General features: G+C 43.0%; 1 protein-coding gene across 3 annotated transcripts in view; it reads left to right on the top strand.

Moving 5' to 3' along the window:
- Positions 1-23,364, top strand: part of LOC137431293 (histone-lysine N-methyltransferase 2C) — a 303,001-nt gene that overhangs the window by 105,892 nt on the left and 173,745 nt on the right. For all 3 annotated transcript variants that reach the window (XM_078781817.1, XM_078781819.1, XM_078781818.1), the window contains exons 16-27: positions 10,340-10,444; positions 11,212-11,393; positions 11,563-11,727; positions 11,841-11,950; positions 12,697-12,852; positions 14,272-14,412; positions 15,831-16,054; positions 16,684-16,888; positions 17,040-17,117; positions 17,319-17,441; positions 19,121-19,258; positions 23,022-23,193. In XM_078781817.1, the coding sequence (XP_078637943.1) occupies positions 10,340-10,444; positions 11,212-11,393; positions 11,563-11,727; positions 11,841-11,950; positions 12,697-12,852; positions 14,272-14,412; positions 15,831-16,054; positions 16,684-16,888; positions 17,040-17,117; positions 17,319-17,441; positions 19,121-19,258; positions 23,022-23,193 (1,799 nt within the window). The remainder of the gene's footprint in view (positions 1-10,339; positions 10,445-11,211; positions 11,394-11,562; positions 11,728-11,840; positions 11,951-12,696; positions 12,853-14,271; positions 14,413-15,830; positions 16,055-16,683; positions 16,889-17,039; positions 17,118-17,318; positions 17,442-19,120; positions 19,259-23,021; positions 23,194-23,364) is intronic.

Here is a 23,364-nt window from a genome sequence, read left to right as displayed (position 1 = left end):
TCGACAACCACGGGTCCGATATACTTTAAACTTGCCAGGTATATTGCTGGGGACCCGAGGATGTGCCTTTTCAAGGTTTCATATTGATCGGACAAGTAGTTACCGAGCTATGGCGATTTCTTTACCAAACTCCGCAAGCCGTTCGCTTTGGACCAAACCATTTCATGTAAATAGAGGGGGGGGGGGGATTGTCACCGTACTCGCAAGCCGTTCGCTTTGGACCAAACCATTTCATGTAAATAGAGGGGGGGGGGGGGGATTGTCACCGTACTCGCAAGCCGTTCGCTTTGGCTTTGCGAATGGACCAAACCATTTCATGTAAATAGAGGGGGGGGGATATAATTTTAGATATATATATAGTACGGGCATGCCCTAGTATTGTAAATTGTTGTAAGCTAACTTTATCAGCCGTCCTATTAAGACTGTTTCGTGAATATTCACTGACTGGTTTACCCCGCAGCGATGTGGGAATAACCATAAATCAATCGACCTTATATTGATTGTGGGATTAAGTCAATATTCCTGAAGAATTGCCGATTTGCCATCAGCTTTCACATTATGCGGAACGCCAACTCGTATTTATTGCTAGCACCAGTGTATGAGCATTTGGAACTGTTTTTCTTGTGAACGAAATAACTTGCAAATATCCCACACGAAGGCTGCCTAAATATATATCAATAATGCTGGGTTAGGGATCAACGATGAAGCCTCTACTCCAAATGAGGTCATTTGTGGAATCGCCTTTTTAATTTTGTGTAAAGGAAAGAAGGAAAACCTTGGCTGAATGTTAGGTCAAGACATTTTTGATCGGGTCAGTCATGTTTATTTATTTAAGGTTTTAGAGTGTTTTAGGAGGCTGACAGGATGGCCTAGAGGTCCAGCTTCGGTTTGAATCACAACCCAGCTATAAACTGTTATGCCGGTGTTTCACAGGCAGGGCGATTCATCAATGTGTGTGCCGTCCATCGGATGGATGTTAAATGGTATCCCGTCTGCCAGCATTCGGCGGAAGACGTTAAAGATCCCACCGTAGCTTTCATGAAGAGTAAGTGAGCTTTCGCCGCACAATGGCCAAATTCCTGCCATAACCAGTCGAAATTCAGGCCTGGCCAGCCGGTTCTTGAAGACTCGGACCAAGTTTCCCCCGGCCGCCCCCACAAAAAAGGTGGGATAATGGTGGTGGCCGTTAAAGAAGAAAGAGTTTTAGTGTAGGTCCTGGTTTTCTCTCCCTTATAAAACTGCTATATAATGGAATTTTTTCACTTCCCTTTGTAAAGGTTTGCTGGGGGTATTCATCAGGATGGTCCTTTATCAGGCATACTATATTATTTGGCAGTTGAGCGAGCCTCCTTTGATTATATTGTGTAGCATATAATCTCTCTGTAGTAGCCTATCACACTGGACTGATAGATCCTGTGAAAGTCTCCACCTATGCTGATATATGTGTGGTAGCATGCCATACTGATGAGATACATAAATTGGTACATAGTCTGAACTATTATGATACGGCCTCTTCAGCCTCAATCAACTTGAACAAGTGTAAAGCAGTGCGGCCTATCCCTGGTTTCCTTTCCGGCACTACCAAAGCAACTGGCTTGGGATTTTAAAGGTTTCAAGAACCATACCTTGGAGTTTTCATCTTCGATGCAACACTGCCAGCAAAAATCTGGAATGGTCTGGACGACACCCTCGAGCAAAAGCTATCAAAATGGAATGGCCTACTTAGTAGCCTAATGGCCTACTACTACCTTTGTGCTACCGACTCTGCTGTCCTATAAAGGAAGGATTTTGGTTTTCAATATCTGGCAGCATCTCTGCTGTGGCACAGAATAAAGGTCGTGCCTCCTCCAGAACCCTTCCTGCTGAAAATGCAGAAGACCTTAGTAAACTTTTTTTGGGAATGGGAAGCATTGGCTGGATCCAGAGATTTTGAATGTTCCCTTGAAGGATGGCTGAGGTCTGGTAAATATCATGTGCAGAACAATGGACTTCAGCATTACTTCAATTTGGCAGGTCCTTTGTGGTCCATCCACCTTGTCTGGTGGTCCACTGCCTTTGATTTTCTTCACCAAGCTGAAAGTTTAAATTATTAATATGGATTGTTTATTATGGACCTCCAATACATGGACTTGTGCCTGCTTCTGCCCTTTTACAATGGTATTTTAAATGCTTGGTGACTTTTCTTGGTTGATCAAAATCACATGTTCTTAAATTAACCTTTTTTTTTTTTTTTTTTTAAATACCATAATACACTTTTGAAGGGACTAAGAACAGGTCGTTCTTTATTGATTACTTTGTGCAAAATGGTATACACAATGTTGCCAACTGAGTGGTTGACAATGCCAGATGGTCGAGTGCCACGGAACTGGCAGTCAAGGTCACGGTGCAGTCCAGCCGTTTACTATGAAAATTATTATGTGAGGTACTTGCTGTATATCGCAAAGGTAACAAACAACTTCCCAGAACCGTCGATGGCGATTGGTGATGATTCACTCCATTGGTGATGATTTCCGGTTTGGTCTTGAAATACTTGCCCATGATGAAACTTGTAGTTTCGTCGACATTTGGTTCGGAAAGTTTTATCAAACCCGTCAAAGCTATTTGAAAACTCTTGGAACTTTTCGAGTTAGTAGGTGGCAGGCCTTTTTGCCTTCAGAATCCCCCTCCAACCTAACTGGAATACTTTTTATCAGAAGCTAATTCCGAAGAAAACTGCTGACTTGTCGTGGAGACTGGCACACTGTGTGCTGCACACCAATGTGCTTCTGCATGCACATCCTTCCTCACTTTTTAACCCCCCAGCATCCTTTCTGTGAAGCCCTTGAGACACTGTCATATGCTTATGTTTGAATGTACACGCTTGATTCCTTTATTTAGTCTAGACCTCGAGAGTGGTGCATTAAGCTTTCCCTAACATTTACTCTAAAAGTGTTTATTTTGGGGTTTTTTTTTTCTTATTGCATTAGCAAATAAATGATCTGTATATCGAACGAGGAAGATGGAACTTGACAATCCCTTGAGTAGTACAATTAACCTCTTAACCAAGTTTAAGGGATTAGTATTTACTTGGATGGAATTTTATTTTTGTAATTTTGTGAATCACACATTGTTTTGAGAACATGCACAGTTAAAAGTGCACTTTGTACTGTCACAGATGGCACTTTAGTACTGATTGATTTTCAGGGGGTTTTAAGCCTGGTCCTTTGTCCTCTTCCTTTCGTTTTTTATTGCCTTGTTTTGTACAAATTTTAATGGATGTAATTTGTTAATAGAAAGATGAAACAGTCTCTCTGTCTCTCTCTGTCTCTCTCTGTCTCTCTCTGTCTCTCTCTGTCTCTCTCTCTCTCTCTCTCTCTCTCTCTGTCTCTCTCTCTCTGTCTCTGTCTCTGTCTCTCTCTCTCTCTCTCTCTCTCTCTATATATATGTATATATATATATATATATATATATATATATATATATATATATATATATATATATATAATCGTTAGATTAAATAAGACGCGGACGTAGCTTCAGGACGTCGATCTTTAATTGTCGACAAGCTTTCGACCAACAAAGGTCTTCTTCTGAGTCAGCCCCAAGTTCAACGGAAGTTGTTACTTGTTACTTTTTCACGTGACTGTATATCTCTGTCTCTGACTCTCTTTCTCTCTCTCTCTCTCTCTCTCTCTCTCTCTATATATATATATATATATATATATATATATATATATATATATATATATATATATACATATATACATATATATACATACATACAGTGAAACCTTGACTTACAAGTGCACCAACTTACGAGTTTTCCGAGATACGAGCCATCGGCCGGTCGATTTTTTGCTTTGTGATGCGAGCCGAGATCTGAGTTACAAGCGAGTGAGCTTGGATATAAAACACGTAATCGTCGAAAAACATGAGCGAGGTGTGCGTGTTGTCGACTTGGCGAGGCAGTACGATCGTAGTACTTCTACGATATGTACGATTTTGAAGCAGAAGGAGTCGATAAAGGCTATAACGCCAGCCAAGGGCGTTAAGATTATTTCAAAGCTCCGGACCTCTGTCCATGAAGAGATGGAGAAGTTGTTGTTTGTGTGGTTGACGGAGAAGCAGCTCGCAGGAGATACCGTGACCGAGAGCACCATCTGTGAGAAGGCACGAGACATTTACGGGGATTTGGTGCAGCAGACGGCGGGAACATCAACGGACGATCGGAAGAGTAAAGGCATCGGAAGAGTCATTCAAAGCCAGTCGGGGATGGTTTGATAATTTTTAGAAGAGGACCGGCATTCACTCCGTCGTCAGGCATGGTGAGGCAGCAAGCTCGGATGTGAAGGCAGCTGAAGATTTTATTATAACTTTTATTATAACATCGGAAGAGTCATTCAAAGCCAGTCGGGGATGGTTTGATAATTTTTAGAAGAGGACCGGCATTCACTCCGTCGTCAGGCATGGTGAGGCAGCAAGCTCGGATGTGAAGGCAGCTGAAGATTTTATTATAACTTTTGCCGAACTGATAGAAGCCGAAGGATACATCTCCCAGCAAATCTTCAACTGTGATGAGACAGGGCTCTTCTGGAAATAGATGCCGAGGAGGACGTATACAACGGCAGAGGAGAAGAGCATGCCAGGCCACAACTTGTTCAGAGTGCCGGCGATAGCTCGCCTTCTCTTTGTGGAAGACACGGTGCATTTATGCCTTAACATCCAACAACTAATGGGACGCAAACGGGGCGCCCAGTTTAGCGGTACACACATTGATGAATCACCCTGCCTGTGAAACACCGACATGACAGGTTATAGCTGGGTCGGGATTTAAACCCAGGCTGGACAGTTTAGAGTCAAGTGTGCGTACCTCCAGTCCAGGCCATCATGCCAACTTGTATGCTGCATACAGGTGAAATATAAAGCGCGAGATATTTTTTATATATATACAGTATTTCAAAAAAAATTGGTGTGGTTTTTGGGGGGCTGGAACGGATTAATAGCATTTCAATTCATTTTAATGGGGAAATTTAATTTGAGAAACGAGCAAATTGAGTTACGAGCTCGGTCACAGAACGAATTAAACTTGTAAGTCAAGGTTTCACTGTATAGATATATATATATATATATATATATATATATATATATATACATATATATATATATATATATATATATATATATTTATTTATTTATTTATATATATATACTAGGGCGTGCCCGTACGTGGGTGCAAAAAAACGCGTGCAAACAACAACAACAAAAAAAAACTTTGAAACCACGTGGCAGTAACGACCACAGAACCCCCCCCCTCTATTTACATGAAATGGTTTGGTCCATTCGCAAAGCCAAAGCGAACGGCTTGTGAGTACGGTAGAACCCCCCCCCCCCCCCTCTAGTTACATGAAATGGTTTGGTCCATTCGCAAAGCCAAAGCGAACGGTTGGTAAATAAATCGCCATAGCTTGGTAACTACTTCTCCGATTAATATGAAACCTTGAAAAGGCACATCCTCAGGTCCCCAGCAATATACCTGGCAAGTTTCAAGTATATCGGACCCGTGGTTGTCGAGAAACAGCGGTCACAGACAAACAAACACACAGACACACACACACACAGAGATTACTGGAATTATAGATACTAGGGCATGCCCGTACTATATATATATCGAATCGTATCGGCTTGCGAGTACGGTGACAATCCCCCCCCTCTATTTACATGAAATGGTTTGGTCCAAAGCGAACGGCTTGCGAGTACGGTGACAATCCCCCCCCTCTATTTACATGAAATGGTTTGGTCCAAAGCGAACGGCTTGCGGAGTTTGGTAAAGAAATCGCCATAGCTCGGTAACTACTTGTCCGATTAATATGAAACCTTGAAAAGGCACATCCTCGGGTCCCCAGCAATATACCTGGCAAGTTTAAAGTATATCGGACCTGTGGTTGTCGAGAAACAGCGGTCACAGACAAACGACAAACACACAGACATACACACAGACATACAGAGATTACTGGAATTATAGATACTAGGACGTGCCCGTACGTGGGTGCCCGTACGTGCGTGCAAAAAAGCATGCGTGCAAACAACAACAACAAAAAAAAACTTTGAAACCACGTGGCAGTAACGACCACAGAACCCCCCCCCTCTATTTACATGAAATGGTTTGGTCCATTCGCAACGACCACAGAACCCCCCCCTCTATTTACATGAAATGGTTTGGTCCATTCGCAAAGCCAAAGCGAACGGCGAACGGCTAAATCGCCATAGCTCGGTAACTACTTCTCCGATTAATATGAAACCTTGAAAAGGCACATCCTCAGGTCCCCAGCAATATACCTGGCAAGTTTCAAGTATATCGGACCCGTGGATGTCGAGAAACAGCGGTCACAGACAAACACACACACACACACACACACACACACACAGACACACACACACACACAGAGATTACTGGAATTATATATATATATATATATATATATATATATATATATATATATATATATATATATATATATATATATATATATATATATATATATATATATGTATGTATATGCATGCATGTACTGTATATACTATTATGGAGGCCACTGTGCTCTTGGGAACCTTCAATGCAGCAGAAATTTTTTGGGTTCCTCAAGTTTTTGGTTTTTGAGTAGGAGAAAGGATTATTCCTCAGTGCGTGACACCAACTGTCAAACATGGAGGAGGAAGCGTGATGGTCTGGGGCTCTTTTGCTGGATCCAGAGTCGGCGACGTGCACAGAGTGACTGGCACCCTGAACCCAAAGGGCTAATAAAGTCTCTATCTCTCTCTCCCTGTCAAAATTTCAAAATCTGCGAATGTCGAGGCAAAATCTGTGAATGTTGAGGAAAATCGATGAATGTCAGGTTAGCGCATTGTTTCAGTGGTGAAAAAGGGAGACAGATAATTGCACTAACTAGTGAGATACCCGTGCGTAGCACGGGTGGGAGGCCAGAAGCAAACGGGCAATGCAGATACGGCGAATGCTAAAGCATGACACCAATAAATTCCACATTCCTGTAGCACCTTCAGTCACACGTCAGACATGGACAGCAAGTTCCTGAAAGACTTCCATGCAAAACATACCCGTTCGCAAACAAACGGGTACGTTCACGTATAGAAACATCGATCGTGGGTCCGTGGCGAATCTGCATTTGGCGATCCGCGAAGTTCACGTTTCGAAAGTAGAAACCATCATGGCATGTTGTCATTTACTTGAACTTGATATCTCGTTTTTCATTCCAAACAACAACTCCAATCACAAATTAATCACGCAATAAACTTTTAACAACATTGTTATTGTTTTCTTCATTGTAAAAACTACCAAGTCAACAGTTAAAAGGATTTTGAGCCGATAGGTGTTAAGGCCTTGGCAAGATCAATGGAGACAGCGATCTGTTAGCGTATACACCGCCCAAAAAGCTATGTGGAATTCTCTCATGTAGAGATTAAACCCACGTCGTTTGAACTTTGGCCGAGGTCATTATTTACTTTTAATGATGTTTATATACCAATAGAAAAGAAGATACTTGGTTTTGGGTCGTCCTTTCCGCATATCTCGTGGGATTGTGAGTTGGAGAGACAACCTTGATGGCGGGGAGGGTGTTGGCATTCTCTCAAGCGGGGATTCAACTCATGTCCTTATAAAACGTATTTGTCCGAGGTTACCGCGTCCGATCGGTGCAGCCGTTTGTGCGGCACCCGGGAAAATAACGTTATGCGGGAGTCCAAACCTGAAAATGCTGGAGGCCAAAGCTGAAATTGGGAAAATAATATATCCTATTTTACTCCAGGAGATCCCAGGATTACCCACCCAAAATATTGTTGCGATCGGTTCAGCCGTTTTTGTGGTGCCTTCGAACGAAAGGACGGACGGACGGACGGACAGACAGACAGACAGACAGACAGACAGACGGACGGACATTTGGTGAATTATAGTAAGACTAGTGGGGTCACCCGTGGGAATCCCACTGGCATGGACGTGTGTGACATTTCGACATCTTGATTTAGATGCTGCACATTAAATTTTACAAAATGGTTGCTGGCAATTCATCAGATCCAGAAATGGTGCAATGAACACTTTATTTATTTCACATAATATGTGACCCCTCACTCCTCTCCATCCTCATGCCTCTCCAATGCCACTCCTCCTCACACTCCTCTCCAATACCTCCTCACGCTCCTCTCCAATACCTCCTCACACTCCTCTCCAATACCTCCTCACACTCCTCTCCAATCGCTCCTCACTCGCCTCTCCAATCGCTCCTCACTCTCCTCTCCAATCGGCCCTCACTCTCCAACTCCTCACTCCTCTCCAACCCCTCACTCCTCTCCAACCTCACTCACCTCTCCAATCACTCCTCACTCTCCCCTCCAATCTGCCCTCACTCTCCAACCCCTTGCGCCTCTCCAACCCCTCGCTCCTCTCCAACCCCTAGCTCCTCTCCAACGCCTCGCTCCTCTCCAACCCCTAGCTCCTCTCCAACCCCTAGCTCCTCACTCTCCAATGCCTCGCTCCTCTCCAATGCCTCGCTCCTCTCCAACCCCTCACTCCTCTCCAACACCTTGCTCCTCTCCAACCCCTTGCTCCTCTCCAACCCCTTGCTCTTCTCCAACCCCTCACACTCCTCTCCTCTCCAATACCTCCTCACACTCCTCTCCAATCCCTCCTCACACTCCTCTCCAGTACCTCCTCACACTCCTCTCCGGTCCAATCGGCCCTCACTCTCCGCTCCAATCGCCCCTCACTCTCCGCTCCAATCGGCCCTCACTCTCCAACTCCTTGCTCCTCGCTCTCCAAACCCTATCTCCTCGCTCTCCAACCCCTCGCTCCTCGCTCTCCAACCGCTCGCTCCTCGCTCGCCAACCCCTCGCTCCTCACTCTCGAACCCCTCGCTCCTCACTCTCCAACCCCTAGCACCTCGCTCTCCAACCCCTCGCGCCTCTCCAACCCTCCTCATCATTGTTGCAGCAGCATTCTGTGCGGTTCTCCCGTCTCGTGCGGTCTCTGTGCGGTTCTTGCTACATCCTGTTCAAGTCTGCATTGACGTTCGTCGACGGACTCGTTCGCCCGTCTCATTCGTTTTCTTGCTACATCCTGTTCAAGTCTGCGTTCTTCATCGACCGTCGCATTCATTTTGGAAATGGAAGTTTCCACGCAACGCATGAATTGTCATGATCCTCAAGAGGAAGTGTCTCGTAATTATCAAATGACAAATGGCAAGTAAATTACATTGTGAAAATTAAAGATTTCAAATAAACCTATTTAAAGTGTCTGCGCACATAACTAATAACAAAAAAACGAAGAAATATCTCTCGGTAATTTCCTGAAACATATTTTACTTCCGGATAATAATGTTGAATGAAATAAGAAAGAACGAAGATATATATGTCGTTTTTGTGCCGACTCTCATAAAAGGTAAAAGTAATATATCTTAACGGAAAAGAAAAAGCGAATTTTTAATATATGTCGACATTTTCCCCGAATGTTATTTTAGGCGCTGTATTTTCGTGTATCATCGTGGCGCGATTTTTATAAATATATCTCGGCAATTTCCCGTGTGTGCGTGAATGTTCTCAATTATTTCTGACACCGAGTCTAAAACCATCGATAAAAATTAAATCAGATGGTGAATTCGAGATAAAATCGTGAGGCTGACTCAATGAATGGGCTTTAGTTTACAGGCCTTTGAGAAATCATTTCGTTCTATAAACGGAAACTTTCTTGGGATTCTCTTCCCGTTTTTTTTCAACCGAGTCTAACACTATGTTAGCGACTGTTAAAAATGAAATGATATATCGAAGTAGAATTGAAATAAACCTGTGTGAGAGAGAAAGACAGCATGGGCCTAACTAAACAGGCCTCAAAGCCATTCGAGGTAATAAAATGGTGGATATTTGTTTACATGAAGCCTCTCCAAGAATGGGTGGAGCTACTCTGCAAACGGACTAAGCCACACCCCCGGACAGACGGACAGAATCACCTTCGCCTATTATAATATATATATATACACATATATATATATATATATATATATATATATATATATATATATATATATATATATATATATATATATATATATATATATATATATATATATATATATATATATATACATACATATACATACATACATACATACATACATACATACATACATATACATACATACATACATACATACATACATACATATACACACACAGGCCACACTCCACACAGTCCACTCCCACACACTCCATTCCCACACCCACCCTCATTCAGCCTGAACATTATTGTTATTATTATTATTATTATTTTAATTTATTTTCTTATTTTTCTTGTTTTTAGGACATGTGTGTGGTTTGTGGGAGCTTTGGCCGGGGAGCTGAGGGCCGACTATTGGCTTGTTCACAATGTGGACAGTGTTATCATCCCTACTGTGTGGGCATTAAGGTAGGCATCGCTGTTGTGAAATTTTTACCTTCCATGATTCTTTGCATAAATTATGATAGCACGATTATGAACCTCAGTTCCTCCCCTTTGTTGATGATTGGTGAACTACACAAAAATGAACTTGTACCTTTCTAAATGCTGTTGCTGTTTATCAATTCTGCAAGTAGAAGAGGCACATACATGGCACACGTCAGCAAAGTCACCATTGGGGTCGTTTTATGCGTTGGGGTTAACAACATGAAACCATCATTCGGCTTACATCTCCTACACTTGCATCTTTTCGTGCTCTTCCATGCATCTTGTTAATAAAAAAAATAAACCAAGCAGTATTTATTGAAGAAATCACTACTACCAGATTCCGTACACGAAGAAAAATGTGCTATGTGGTTGAAGAAAATATTTTCCGAACCAACAGAATGCCTCGACACATGCTGATGATGCACTTTGTTGCTGTGTAGGCAGATTGCTGTTGAGGACATGACATCAAAATTACTGCAATCTTTATATTACACAAATGACTGCTATTGTATATTAAGGGTTTTTGGTTTGTATACAAATCTTTAGCTATTCTCGTATTTGTTTCAATAAGGGGAAATTGTTTTTTATTCTCAAACTCTGAGTGAGCACAATTCCAGTTAACCAACACCATCTCAAACCATTTGCGTAGTTCAAAAGTTCCAATTGGACGTTTGACTCGGCCGAACAAGAATAATGCAGTGCCATAGACCTGCCATCCCATGACGACCTCGATGCATGTACGTGAGCAGATCACACGCGTTGTATTGCGCAAGGGTTGGCGCTGCTTAGAATGCACAGCGTGCGAGACGTGTGGCCTAGCTTCGGATCCTGGGCGCCTATTGCTCTGCGATGACTGCGACATCAGCTTCCACATCTACTGCCTTCAGCCGCAACTCTTTACTGTGCCCACTGGAGGTTGGAAATGCAGCTGGTGAGTGGAGAACATATGAATGCCAAGATTGTATTCCCTGCCCACTTCCTTCAGGAGAAGTTTGTTGTGGTTGTTATTATTTGAGTGGTATATACCTGTGCCATTAATGTAGATCCACACCTCCCCAGTCTCCCCTCCTCCATTCTCGCTGACTGCATTTTGTTTGCAGGTGCGTGTGCTGTATACAATGTGGGGGCACATCTCCAGGCCTTGGCTGCGAGTGGCAGAGTAACTACACGCAATGTGCACCATGCGCCAGCCTGGCCACGTGTCCCGTTTGCTCTCAGAACTACAGCCCAGGGGATTTAGTCCTGCAGTGTCGGCAATGTGATAGGTTGGTACATTAATTAATTAATTAATTTGTTTATTACATTTGCAGACGATAACCAGGAAGAACATGGCAGACGGTGTCCTTATAAGCAAAGTTTTACTGTCACTTGCTGTTAGATGGCTACATGCATCCTGTGAGGAGATGCAAACGGAAGAAGAGGTGGAAAAAGCTGCCGATGCTGGTTTTGATTGTTGCTTCTGTTGCTCACGTCGTGGCCGACTTCTTGGTACAGTTAAACCTTTTCCAATCCTATATGGGGTGTACATTTAACGGGTGCTTGTCCATTCCTTTGTGCAATTCAAAGATTGAATTTCCTGAGATGTTGTAAATACTGCTTCCAAAACACATTACAGATGGCTCATATTTGACAAGATAGATGTACATGACGATTGTTTTATAATTACCTCCGCCACCGAAGGTGGGTGGAGGTTATGTTTTCATCCCTGTCTGTTTGTTTGTCTTTCTGTGAACAAGATATCTCCAAAAGTTGCGGACGGATTTGGATGAAATTTGGCAGAGATGTAGTGTATGTGACATGGACGAAATGATTACATTTTGGTGAAGATCTGAATATGGATTCGGATACGAAAATTATTTAATTCCTAAGCGATTCTTCACCATTGAGAGATAGGACTAAAACCGATATCTCAAAAAGTTATGGACGGATTTGGATGAAACTTGGTGGACGAGTTGGTTTGGTGACAAGAACAAGGTGATTAGATTTTGGTTCAGGTCCGAATCCATATCTTGACCTATCAGTGGGATACAAAACATAACCTGTTCCACCTGGCGGAGGTATGTGTTCTACTGGGTGCCATTCTTGTTTTAACTGTGTTTTAAATCCAACCTTGCAACAAACATGTTTTCCGTGAATTTTAAGGGCAGTCGTTTTGACTAGAACTGCACAGACATTCCCCCCGTCTTGCATATAAAATCTTTTCTCCACCCGCACCCTCCTTTTCTGTTCCACAGAGCCTCCTCGACTTTACACACAGGATGGTGTTTGTCTCACCGAGTGTGGCATGAACCAGCTGCAGCGCCTCTCACTTTCTCCCGGTGGACGCCCACGGCCTAGGCTGAAACGAAAGCAGGCCTCCAGCGTGGACTCGGACACTGATCCAGGTCATGGTAAGCCACTGCCAAGCACGCATTGGAAGATTATTTTTGATTAGCTTGTCACTTGATTATCCACATGCTTTGTTTTATATTTTAATGAGAAGACTAAAGCTCCTGCATGGGCCTTGGATAAACGCAACAAATAAATAAAAAGGCAGCACACAATTATTGATTCAAATATGATACAAATACATTAGATATTGATTTATGTATTAGAGTTAACAAGCGCACACAACAAGCAGACCTTTGAATTTGAATGAGGTTACACATGTGAAAAATGTAATCAATTTCAAAGGTAAATGACTTTTCGGTGCTAATTGGTCTGAGTTTGTGGACAAGGTTTGTCCACTCAAAAGGGCAATTCGCATAATGTATTTAACAATATTACATAAATTGGCAAAGAAAACACGACCAGCATAATATCATGAGCAAATAACGCATTACTTCAAGTCGAATCCCAAGTTGGTTTAAGAGTTGGTATGTTGTGTGTTATGGCTTATAGCATGTGGAAACCAAGGATTTCCACCCAGTTATTCTTGGAAATGGCTGAACACAGCTTATCAGATGTTCAAATAATATTAATATTGGATAGTTTCTTATGTTTTAAAAAGATGGCATGTTAATGCAAAAATCAACCAAGTTCTCAAACCTGTGTGTGTGTGTGTGTGTGTGTGTGTGTGTGTGTGTGTGTGTGTGTGTGTGTGTGTGTGTGTGTGTGTGTGTGTGCGTGCGCGTGTGCGCTTTCTCTGATCCGGATCTTCACCAAAATTGAATCTATTCATTCTTGGCAGACATCCAACCTGTCGACCAATTTTCATCTGAATCCATCCATAACTTTTTCGGATATCGTGCTATATATTGTTTTTGGCCCTATATCTCATATGGTGAAGAATCATTAAAAAAAATTCTCATATCCTGATTCGGATCTTCACCAAAATCTAATCAGTTCGTCCTTGTCACGCATCCAACCTGTCCACCAAATTTTGGCCAAATCTGTTAATAACCATTTGATATATCCTGCTCACAGACAGACAAACAAGCAAACAAACAGGGGTGAAAAAGTAACCTCCCTCCAACTTTGGTGGTGGAGGTAATTCTTTGTGGTACGATACATTACTGTCTTTGTTCAGGTGAACCACCCAAGTATAACGATCTTTAATTTATTTTTTAATTCATGCAAATAAGCTACATTTATTTTGGTGTTGAGTATACTTGCCAATTAAATAAAAAAATGGAGGACCATTGTTCATTTATTATCATACGTCCCCATTATTTTTCAACCTGCTATACTCTCGTTTAACCGTTCTATGTTCCATGATATTGAGATAAATGTATTTTTGAGGAAACTAGGCTGGTTTTGCTGTCATGTTCTACAAAAGTTTTATTGTTTGCTTGCACTGTGTTTATCTGATGTCCGACTGTTGGCTCCAGATGCAGACTTTGAGCAAGTGGGGAGTGAGGTAAGCAAAGAGGATGTGGAGGCTGCTGCAAACCGTGAGAAAGGGACCACAGATGGAAAGCAAGGGCATTACGAGGGGCAAAAGAAAAAGAAAAGGAAGCTATACCGGCCTGGTAAGACAAACCTGTAGTTTAGCAGTACTTTGTCTCAGAATTGTCTCGATCGCACATGCGCCGAGAGGAGTGAGATAAAAAATGTTTTACTATGTCTGCTTGTCTGGAAGTCAAACAAAGTAGAAAATCATTCCAAACAGGAAAACTACTGTTTGTAGCGACATCATAAAGGGGAACAGGTACAAAGAACTAATGTAATGTGTTGAATAAGGTGGTATAAAATACGCTGCATCAATGGTGGTAAACTTCTGGAAAAATATATTTGTGCAACCTTTAAAATTTTTTTTAGCAATCCTCTCGAAGAAGTTCCGTCACTCTAGCTTTTGGGGCTCACTCTCTGCCATGATCTTTCCTGGGAAAGCCACATTTCCAAGCTGGCCTCCAAAGCCTGGGCATCCTCCGTTGTGCGAAGTCTTTACTTGGTACTTCTGAGCTGCTCACCACTTAAAAGCTTTAATCTGCAGCTTGATGGAATACTGCTCTCCCCTATGGGCCGGTGCTCCTGCCTCACACCTAGCTCGGCTTCACGCTGTTGAAACCAAAGCTTTCAGAATCATTGGAATCTCGCACGATGAAGCTGATTATGAGGGCCTTTCACTCACTCACCGCAGGCAGGTAGGTGGTCTTTCTGTCTTCTACAGACTCCTATCTGGCCCAGCTCCCCCAGCTCTATCTGTGCTCTGTCCCCAAAATATTCCTGCAGGACACACAAGATCTGTCAGCAACCCTCTTCTGGTGAAACTGCCAAAATCAAGACTCTGCTCTCCTTTACTCTTTCATTCCTCTTTTTCCCACCTCCGGAACAAACTCCCACACTCTTCAATCCCTCTCTTCCCTCCAGGTCTTCAAAACAGCTGTTTACCATAATCTCTTATAATTTCCCATCCAAAACCTTGATCTTATTTACCCCCGTTAATCCACCCCAAACCCACCTCCTTCAAATTCCCTCTTTCCTTCCCTGAAATCCCCTGTAGTGTCCATCTTGATTATCCCGGCTCCAGCCCTCTCTCTTCCACAGATCTCCTGATGTCCCTGTTCTCTACTGTTGTTGTGCTTCTCTCCCCCTCTCCCCCTCTCATCTCCCGCTCCCTTTATTATATGTCCTACGTGTTAGCTCTTATATGAGCCTCAACCAAGTATACAAAAAAAATCGTTTTTTTATTTCAGTTGAATTATATACTTGAAATCTGTAGAACATAAATCTCCTTATTGGCACTTTCAAAAACCTTTTGTTTGACATTTTACATAATCTCGGCGATTCAGATGCTTGGACAATATTACGGCATTTTACATCATCTTAACCAATCAAATGTGCTGCTCGCAGACCCCACCCATGTCATTTTGTTTCTCAAGAATGTGCTGGGGTAAGGTGTTCTATGAACTCTCTAGTTTCTCAATGTCGTTATTTTGCATTCTAGGTGTTGGAGGTTTCCTTGTTCGGTGTCGACTTCCTCAGTCGGCACCTCGTGGCAGCAGCATTAATCGGCTGCCCACTGGGCAAAAAGAGATGCTGTGTGAAGCAGCTAGGTGTGATTCTTCAAGTGAGGAGGGTCTTTTGGGATCTGAAGCTGGAGATCGAGTCAGGCCGAAGCTGCAGGGGAAGCGAACTCGTCTTGAGGATAGCTTTCCTCCTTATCTTCAGGTTTGTGGACTGTTGGCCTTTACGACTGCAAATCGTATTGACAATATCTTTAACCACTTGGCTGGGAGTTGACTCCGTTTAATTTACTTTCTCAGACTGCTAATTGCAAATTGTGCTTTTATATACCAATCGTTGTTTCTTGCAGAGTATTTGTGACTATTTTATAATAACCCTCAAGTTTCACTCTAGTTAACTTTTGATATTTTTGTTGGTTGGTGGATAGTTGTTGTTGTTGTTGTTGTTGTTGTTGTTAAGTTCCGGACAGTTATTTTGAACAAGCCCACGGCATGGAGACAGCCGATTGATCTCCCAGGGGTAACCCAGAGATCCCCACATCTGGCATGGTGTACCCCACTTCCCCCTCCCCCTACACCCCCACCTTCAAAGTCATCGCCATGACTGAGTTAGAGAGAGAGAAGAGGGAAAGGGCTGGTCCATGGGGTGACCACGCTGCCCTGACAAATCCAGGCAGCAGGGAAGAATGGCGAAGATTCTTTCCCCAACTTATGTTGGGGGGTACAACCACCCCAAAGAGGCGTCCCCAATAGTTGTCTGGTTGATAGTTGTCCAGTACTATAAATTTTTGTTTATTTCTTTGCTTATTTGTTCAATAATTATTTTTGTTTCAGGAGGCCTTTTTTGGCAAGAGTCTGCTGGAATCTGCTCGTGAACGTAGACTGAGTGCTGACGGCCTTTCTGACGAGGCAGTACCTATTCCGCCAGACAGCAATGTTGACCAGGTCAAGGAGCTTGCAAGACCGGACATTCCACCAGCTCCAAGTACCCAAACTGTAGAGCCATCAGAGGACTCACAGGGAAAGTCCGATATGCAAGGTGAGTTGCTGAAAAATGTTGAGATCGTTTTTCAGGTACGACTTGGTGTGAATGGAACAGAAAGATGTAATGGGCAGCCGATTTTGGATGACACATAAATTATGCCTTTGAAGATTTATTTTTACAGTTAACCATTGATTGTGATGTGTAGGTGTGGAACAGGTTGACGACCCACTTATGGACCTTTCTGAGGACATTCTTGGTATCCTGTCGGAACCAGCAGGGCCAGGTGAGAAGGACTTATTTTGAAAACTGCAAGTGAAAAAATAAAGCATGCTTATTTATTTATTTTTTGATAACTGACTGCGTATTTAGTAATAATATGGCATAGTGTTACTGAAACATCAAGAGTTCTGTGTTTGTGAAAAATTATCCTTAAAGTTACCTTTCAAGTGTACCACTTCAAATTGCTGTTCTTGGTTTTCTACAGTTAATTTAGAATGCAATTCTGGAACCAAGGCAAACAGGGTTCCCGCAGCAAGTGCAGCTTTTATCCCCGAGCCTTTGGACAGTGCCTTCCTTACGGGGGACTTGGACCGGATGGTACCGGCAGGTGTGTACATTTCCTGGGCAATCGCTTGAATACATTTCGGCTTTGAATGTTTTGCGTTGTGGAAGAGCTAATAACCAACAGTTAACCAACAAGAGTTGTGTGGCAGGCATATTGCAGCGATAGCTACACAACACTGACTGTGTTAGGGTTCTGGGTGTAGTTTAAACAACAGGTGTTCACCAAGATTGAAGTTAGAATAAACACAAATTTAAAAAAATCGGAATTACTGCTTCTAAGTGATCATTATCAAATTTTACTTGACATGCTTTGATGAAAAATACACCATTAAGCAATGGATTTCAGTGAATCTTCTTATATCCGTGAAAGTAGGCCACGTCTTTCCTTAATGGGTCCATGATTGGTTGTTAAAATCTTGTAAAGTTTTTTGTTTTTTTGTTTTTTTTGCTCAATCATTTAATCTATAATTGTGCACTTTTAATGTAAAAGTTTCAAGGCTCACAGAATAGCTGGATGGCTGAAGATGTGAGGTCAACACATGAACAGTGGTGTAGATGGAAACAGGTTGATATACTAATATAATTGGAAAAAAATTGAAGTAAATTAGGACATGTAATTATTATCAGGTTTTGAAATTTGATTTAACTTTCCCTTGATGGTTACATCTTCTAGCTTGCTGCAGTGCGGTGCTCTCGAGCAATGTCACTGCATGTCTATTTGGTAAGGTTTGTTTTTCAAAATGAGGGCCAACGGCTGGATAAAGAGTGGTATGCAAGGTACCTATCAGCATTTGCTTAGCCATTAACACTGATGACACTCAGTTTAGTCATGTTACATATCCTCACACTAAGATTGAAACACCACCAAATGCTTACTGTCTTGGCATTGTTCCTTTGGACATATTCTTGCTTTCTATACATAATCATAAATTTATGTGGAAGCCATCTGCTTTCTACAAAACCTTTAATCAATGAGTTGTGCCCATGTTAAATTACACGTTTGGCAACGGGAGTGGCCTATGTGTGAGATCAATCATCGTTATGGTCGCGAGTTTTGTGGACGTGCGATTACATAGGTTCCAGTGGTACCTGAGCTGTTTGCATTGGCATAGGGTTTACAATGTCAGGAACATGAATCAATATTCTCTTGGAATTGTCTTCTATGGATGTTAGCTACAGCGCCATGTTTTTGTAGACATGCCTGCTCTATGCATTCCAATAATCTACCAAGTGTGGCATCATTGTCACCTTCCTAACGTGGCGCAAACATGTGACTATTTCACACTATTCCGTACCACTTTGATACAGTTTATGGCCTATGCAATCCCATGTTCATGTGCCAATTTTCTGAACACGATTCGTCTGCACTGTTACTCAGATTTGCTTGCATGGCAAGTGTGAAACTTGGATGTTAGCTAGTGTTAGTTAGTTAATGGAAATATGATAAAATGAAGTCTACACTTTTGAATGTGACAGTCTACCATGCAAACTTTATTTTGCTTTTTTTTTTTTTTTTTTTTTGAGTGGTGGTGGTTGTGGTGCTAACTTTTCTCAGTGCGCAATTGCTCAATGGAAAGCTTTTATCACCAGTAATGGTTATACGTCTGTGATTGGCGAAATTATCTCCATAGTGCTCTTGTAAAGGCAAAAAGAGACAAACATGCATGATTAGCATTGATCCTATTTCTTGTGCAAATGTTGCCGGTTACTGTTTGCTTGCAGAGTTGACTCGTATCGAAGGGAAAGAGGTTGAAGATTTGTTTACAGCTCTAAATTCCCAAGGCCAAGCTCCAACAGCTGTTCATTCAACTCCAGCTTCACAGTCTCCGTCTGTCCAACCATCAGTACCTTCTCCTGCAGGTGAGTCTCACCATACATTTTGATTCTTGTCTTATATATATGCCGTATATCGCTGCTGTTTGTTTTCTTGATTCTTGTCTTTTTGCAATTGTTGTTTTCATGTATTGTTATGCATTATGTTTTCCACTCTGTCAAAGCGCCTTTGGGCTTCTGGAAAAGCGCTATACAAAATAAATGAATTATTATTATTATAATTATTATTATTATTATACATATTGTCACATCGGAGGTCAGGCTAATGCAGACCCTCTGAACTAGAGGTCCAAAAACCTCCACGAAATACCAAATGGTGTCCTAATTGTCACTGCATTATTTAAATTTATACTGAGTTCAATTAACCTATTATGATCCCACAAGGAGCATTCAATAAATAAACTGAATTTGGCGGTTGGTCCCGGTGTGGGAAGGCTGAAGGCGGGAAACATTCCTTTGAATTAAAATGGTTTAGTATAACAATAATACCAGCAACAAGAAATAACAGGACTATAAAAAAGCAGAACAAATCTGGTGGTCGACAAACACAAATAAGGAAGAAAGGGAAAACGCACAAACTTATCCACAAGAAAACTTTACCGAGGTGACAAAATACTGGATTAAAATGATTAATAAAAGGGCAATTGTGGACTTGAACAGGCATGAGCTGATCTCTGCTGCAGGACAATGGTGTGGTGCACGCTGATACGGCTTGGGGTGGGAGAATTGCAATGAGGTTCAGTGACGTTCAATGACTCTTCGGCCGATCCTTCGTGGGAAGCGATGAAGCAGAGAGAGACGTTGTCTTCATTATCTCAAACCAGAAGCTCACCCATCATCTCCAACTATCACGCACATGAGCGGACACAGATTATATCACCTTAGAGACGTCCCTGGGACTACCCCAAATACGTCGTTGGTCCCATCACTTAACACACACTGTTAGTGGGCAGTACAAGCCTCCAGGGCTCCACGACTCACTGTAGTGATCTGGCTCGCAGTCCTTTTTTTTTTTCTTTCTTTTTTTGTATACTGAATCGACGCTCGTGAAAGAGCTAACATTTATTTCACAAACAAATCAACCAGACAAACAAAATATATAAAAAGAGGGAGCGGAAGACAAGATGGGGAGAGAAGGGGAAGCACGCAAACACAACATTTGAGAGCAGGGAGATGTGTGGGAGGGAGAGGGCTTGGGGGGAGGAGGTGTGGGAAAGGGGGGAGAGGGGGGGGGGGGTTGGGAGAAGTATAAAACACAAGGACACCAAGGACTTCCAGGACAGAAGTTGGTATTTCACAAAAGTGGATTTGGGGTGAAATTAGCGGGGGTAGAAAAGATCAAGGTTTTGGATGGGGGAAGATAAGAGATGGTGGTGAACAGCTGTTTTAAAGACCTGGAGTGTGGAGTGGGATTGAAGAGAGTGAGGGAGTTTGTTCCAGAGGCGGGAGAAAAGAGGAATGAAGGAGTGAAGGTGAGCAGAGAGTCTTGATTTTGGCAGTTTAACCATAAGAGGGTTGCAGGCAGATCTTGTGTGACCTCTAGGAATATTTGGGGGACAGAGCCCAGATAGAGCTGGGGGGGGGGCAAGGCCAGAGAGGAGTCGGTAGAAGACGGAAAGACCACCAAACCTGCCTGCGGTGAGTGAGTGAAAGGCCCTTGGAGTTAGCTTCATCGCGGGAGATTCCAATGATTCTGAACGCTTTGGTTTCAACAGCGTGAAGACGAGCTAGGTGTGAGGCAGGAGCACCAGCCCAGAGGGGAGAGCAGTATTCCATTGAGCTGTGGATGAAAGCCTTGTATGTGGTGAGGAGCTCAGGTGTGCCAAGGAAGGACCGCACGATGGAGGATGCCCAGTCGGCGACTGGCTTTGGAGGCCAGATTTGAAATGTGGTTTTCCCAGGAAAGATCATGGCAGATAGTGAGACCCAAAAGCTTGAGTGACAGAACTACTTGGAGAGGATTATTCAGAAAGTGGATGGGAGGGTTGTCCAGTCAGTCTTTTCGGAGAGACATCGTAAGAGTGTGAGATTTGTCAGGATTGAAAGACATGTTCCACTTGTTTGCCCAGTCTGTGATTTTGTCCAGGTCTGCAGAGAGTGAGGAGGCTGCAGACTGCCGATCTGAGGGATGAGGAATGGAGCGACAGAGAGTAGAGTCATCAGCAAAGAGATAGAGAGGATTTTCAAGAGAGTCAGAGAGATCATTGATGAAGACCAGAAAAAGCACAGGGCCCAGAACACTCCCTTGGGGAACTCCAGCCTGAACAGGAAGAGGAGATGAGAGAAACCCATTCAGGGCCACACGTTGACTACGACTAGACAGGAAGTCCGCCAGCCATGCGTGGAGATTTCCATGGATACCAAAGGAGGAGAGTTTGGTGAGCAGAGCGGGGTGCCAGACCGTATCGAAGGCACGTGATATGTCAAGGGAGACAGCTCTGATTTCCTGTGTTGCATTGAGGACCTCCATCCATTGTTGAGAAAGCAGAAGCAGCATGTCCAGAGTAGAGTGACCAGGTCTGAAACCAAATTGATGATCAGAGATCAAGCCATTGGAGAAGAGGAAAGATTTCATATCTGAAGCAATGATGGATTCCATGACTTTGCTGATAATTGGGAGAAGGCTGATTGGTCTGTAGTTGCTAGGATCTGTTTTTGCACCTTTTTTGTGCAAAGCGGTGATGTTGGCTGATTTCCAAGCAGATGGCAGATGACCTTGAGCAAAAGAGAGGGTGAAGAGAACAGAGAGAGGGAGTGAAAGAGCGGAAGAACAGGATTTTAGGACCCATGGGCTGATGCTGTCAGGTCCAGTTGCAGAATCAGTCAAGGGTTGACAGAAACTTTTCCACCTTGTCAGGAGTCCATGAGCACAGAGAGTCCAGGAGCAGCTGGGTACGACTGGGTACGGTGGGTACAGAGAGGGATGGGTTTGGGACACAAGATTTAGAGGCAAACACAGAGTTGAGGCATTCAGCTTTTTCACGTGCGGAGTCAGCCGTGTAGCGGTTTGAGATGAGGGAGGGGATGGAGGGGGAACAAACACCAGAAACAGATTTGACCAGACGCCACCAGGATTTGGAAGAGGGAGACAGATAAGAGAGTTTGACAGTCCTCTGTTTGACAGTCCTTTGACAGTCCAGTCTGTCCTTTTAACAGTCCTCTGAGCAAATGGCCAATGATGATCTCCATTTGAGATAATGTACAACCTTACCTTGTTCTACTCTAAGATTACAATAACCTCCTTCGTCTGCACACATAATGCATCCAACTTACCTCTGACAGATCCCTAATATAGGAGAAAATCTACACTACTCCTGCACACTGACAAATCTACTCTTAAATTCTTGCCTCTGACCACCCTCATCCCCCACCCACCCCTTCCACGTCACAATATGTATTAACAAGTCGTTTACCTACACATTGGGCTTGTATAGAACACGGATTTGATAAGGAGAGGACAGAGGTTGGATTGTGCATGCACGTATGCCTGGCGAAATGTGCTCCTCTTGCTTGTCCTCTCTTGAAAAGTCCTCTTGCTGAGGAGAGAGGCGATGTAGGCTCTCTTAAGAGTGGAATAAATGTACTCGTACATTATTTAATCTTATCATACTGTGACCTAATACATCCGTAGCATGGCACTGTGAGCACATGTACAATCTGCATGCAGCTCATGATGAAAATAATTGTTTTGATGTCTTGTCTTGCATTGCTCCAAAATCCTGCCTGCAGATAAAGAGAATGGACTTGTACAAAATTCTCCTCCATTCTTTCTACTTCCCTTTCCCTCCAGCTGGACGAGGCTCTTTCCCAAATGTACCTGTTTCTATCGCACGCACGTCTCCTAGTGGCTTAATAGGATCTCCTGGCGTGTCTTCCACCCCCTTCCATGTCGATGACATAAGAGCAGATGCTCCTAACCAGTTCCCTGCTGTAGCACCAGTCAACATTCCACCTATTGAGGGGTATGTGCAAATTTTCTCTTAACCTGTCCTTGACAAGTCTTCATTTTTGCCCCACCCTCCCCCTCATCCCCATACCGTCATATCTGTTGCTTTGTTTTCACTTGCTTTGCAGGGCCTCTATCTCTTTTGTTCAACCACCAAAGGTCCCTTTGGTCCTCTGGTCTTTTTGTT

This window comes from Myxine glutinosa, chromosome 7 (genome assembly GCF_964187855.1).
Source record: "Myxine glutinosa chromosome 7, kmMyxGlut1.1, whole genome shotgun sequence".
Taxonomy (NCBI): Eukaryota; Metazoa; Chordata; class Myxini; order Myxiniformes; family Myxinidae; genus Myxine; species Myxine glutinosa.
The sequence above is the reverse complement of the archived record's forward strand: the minus strand, read 5'-3'. Positions and strand labels throughout refer to the sequence as shown.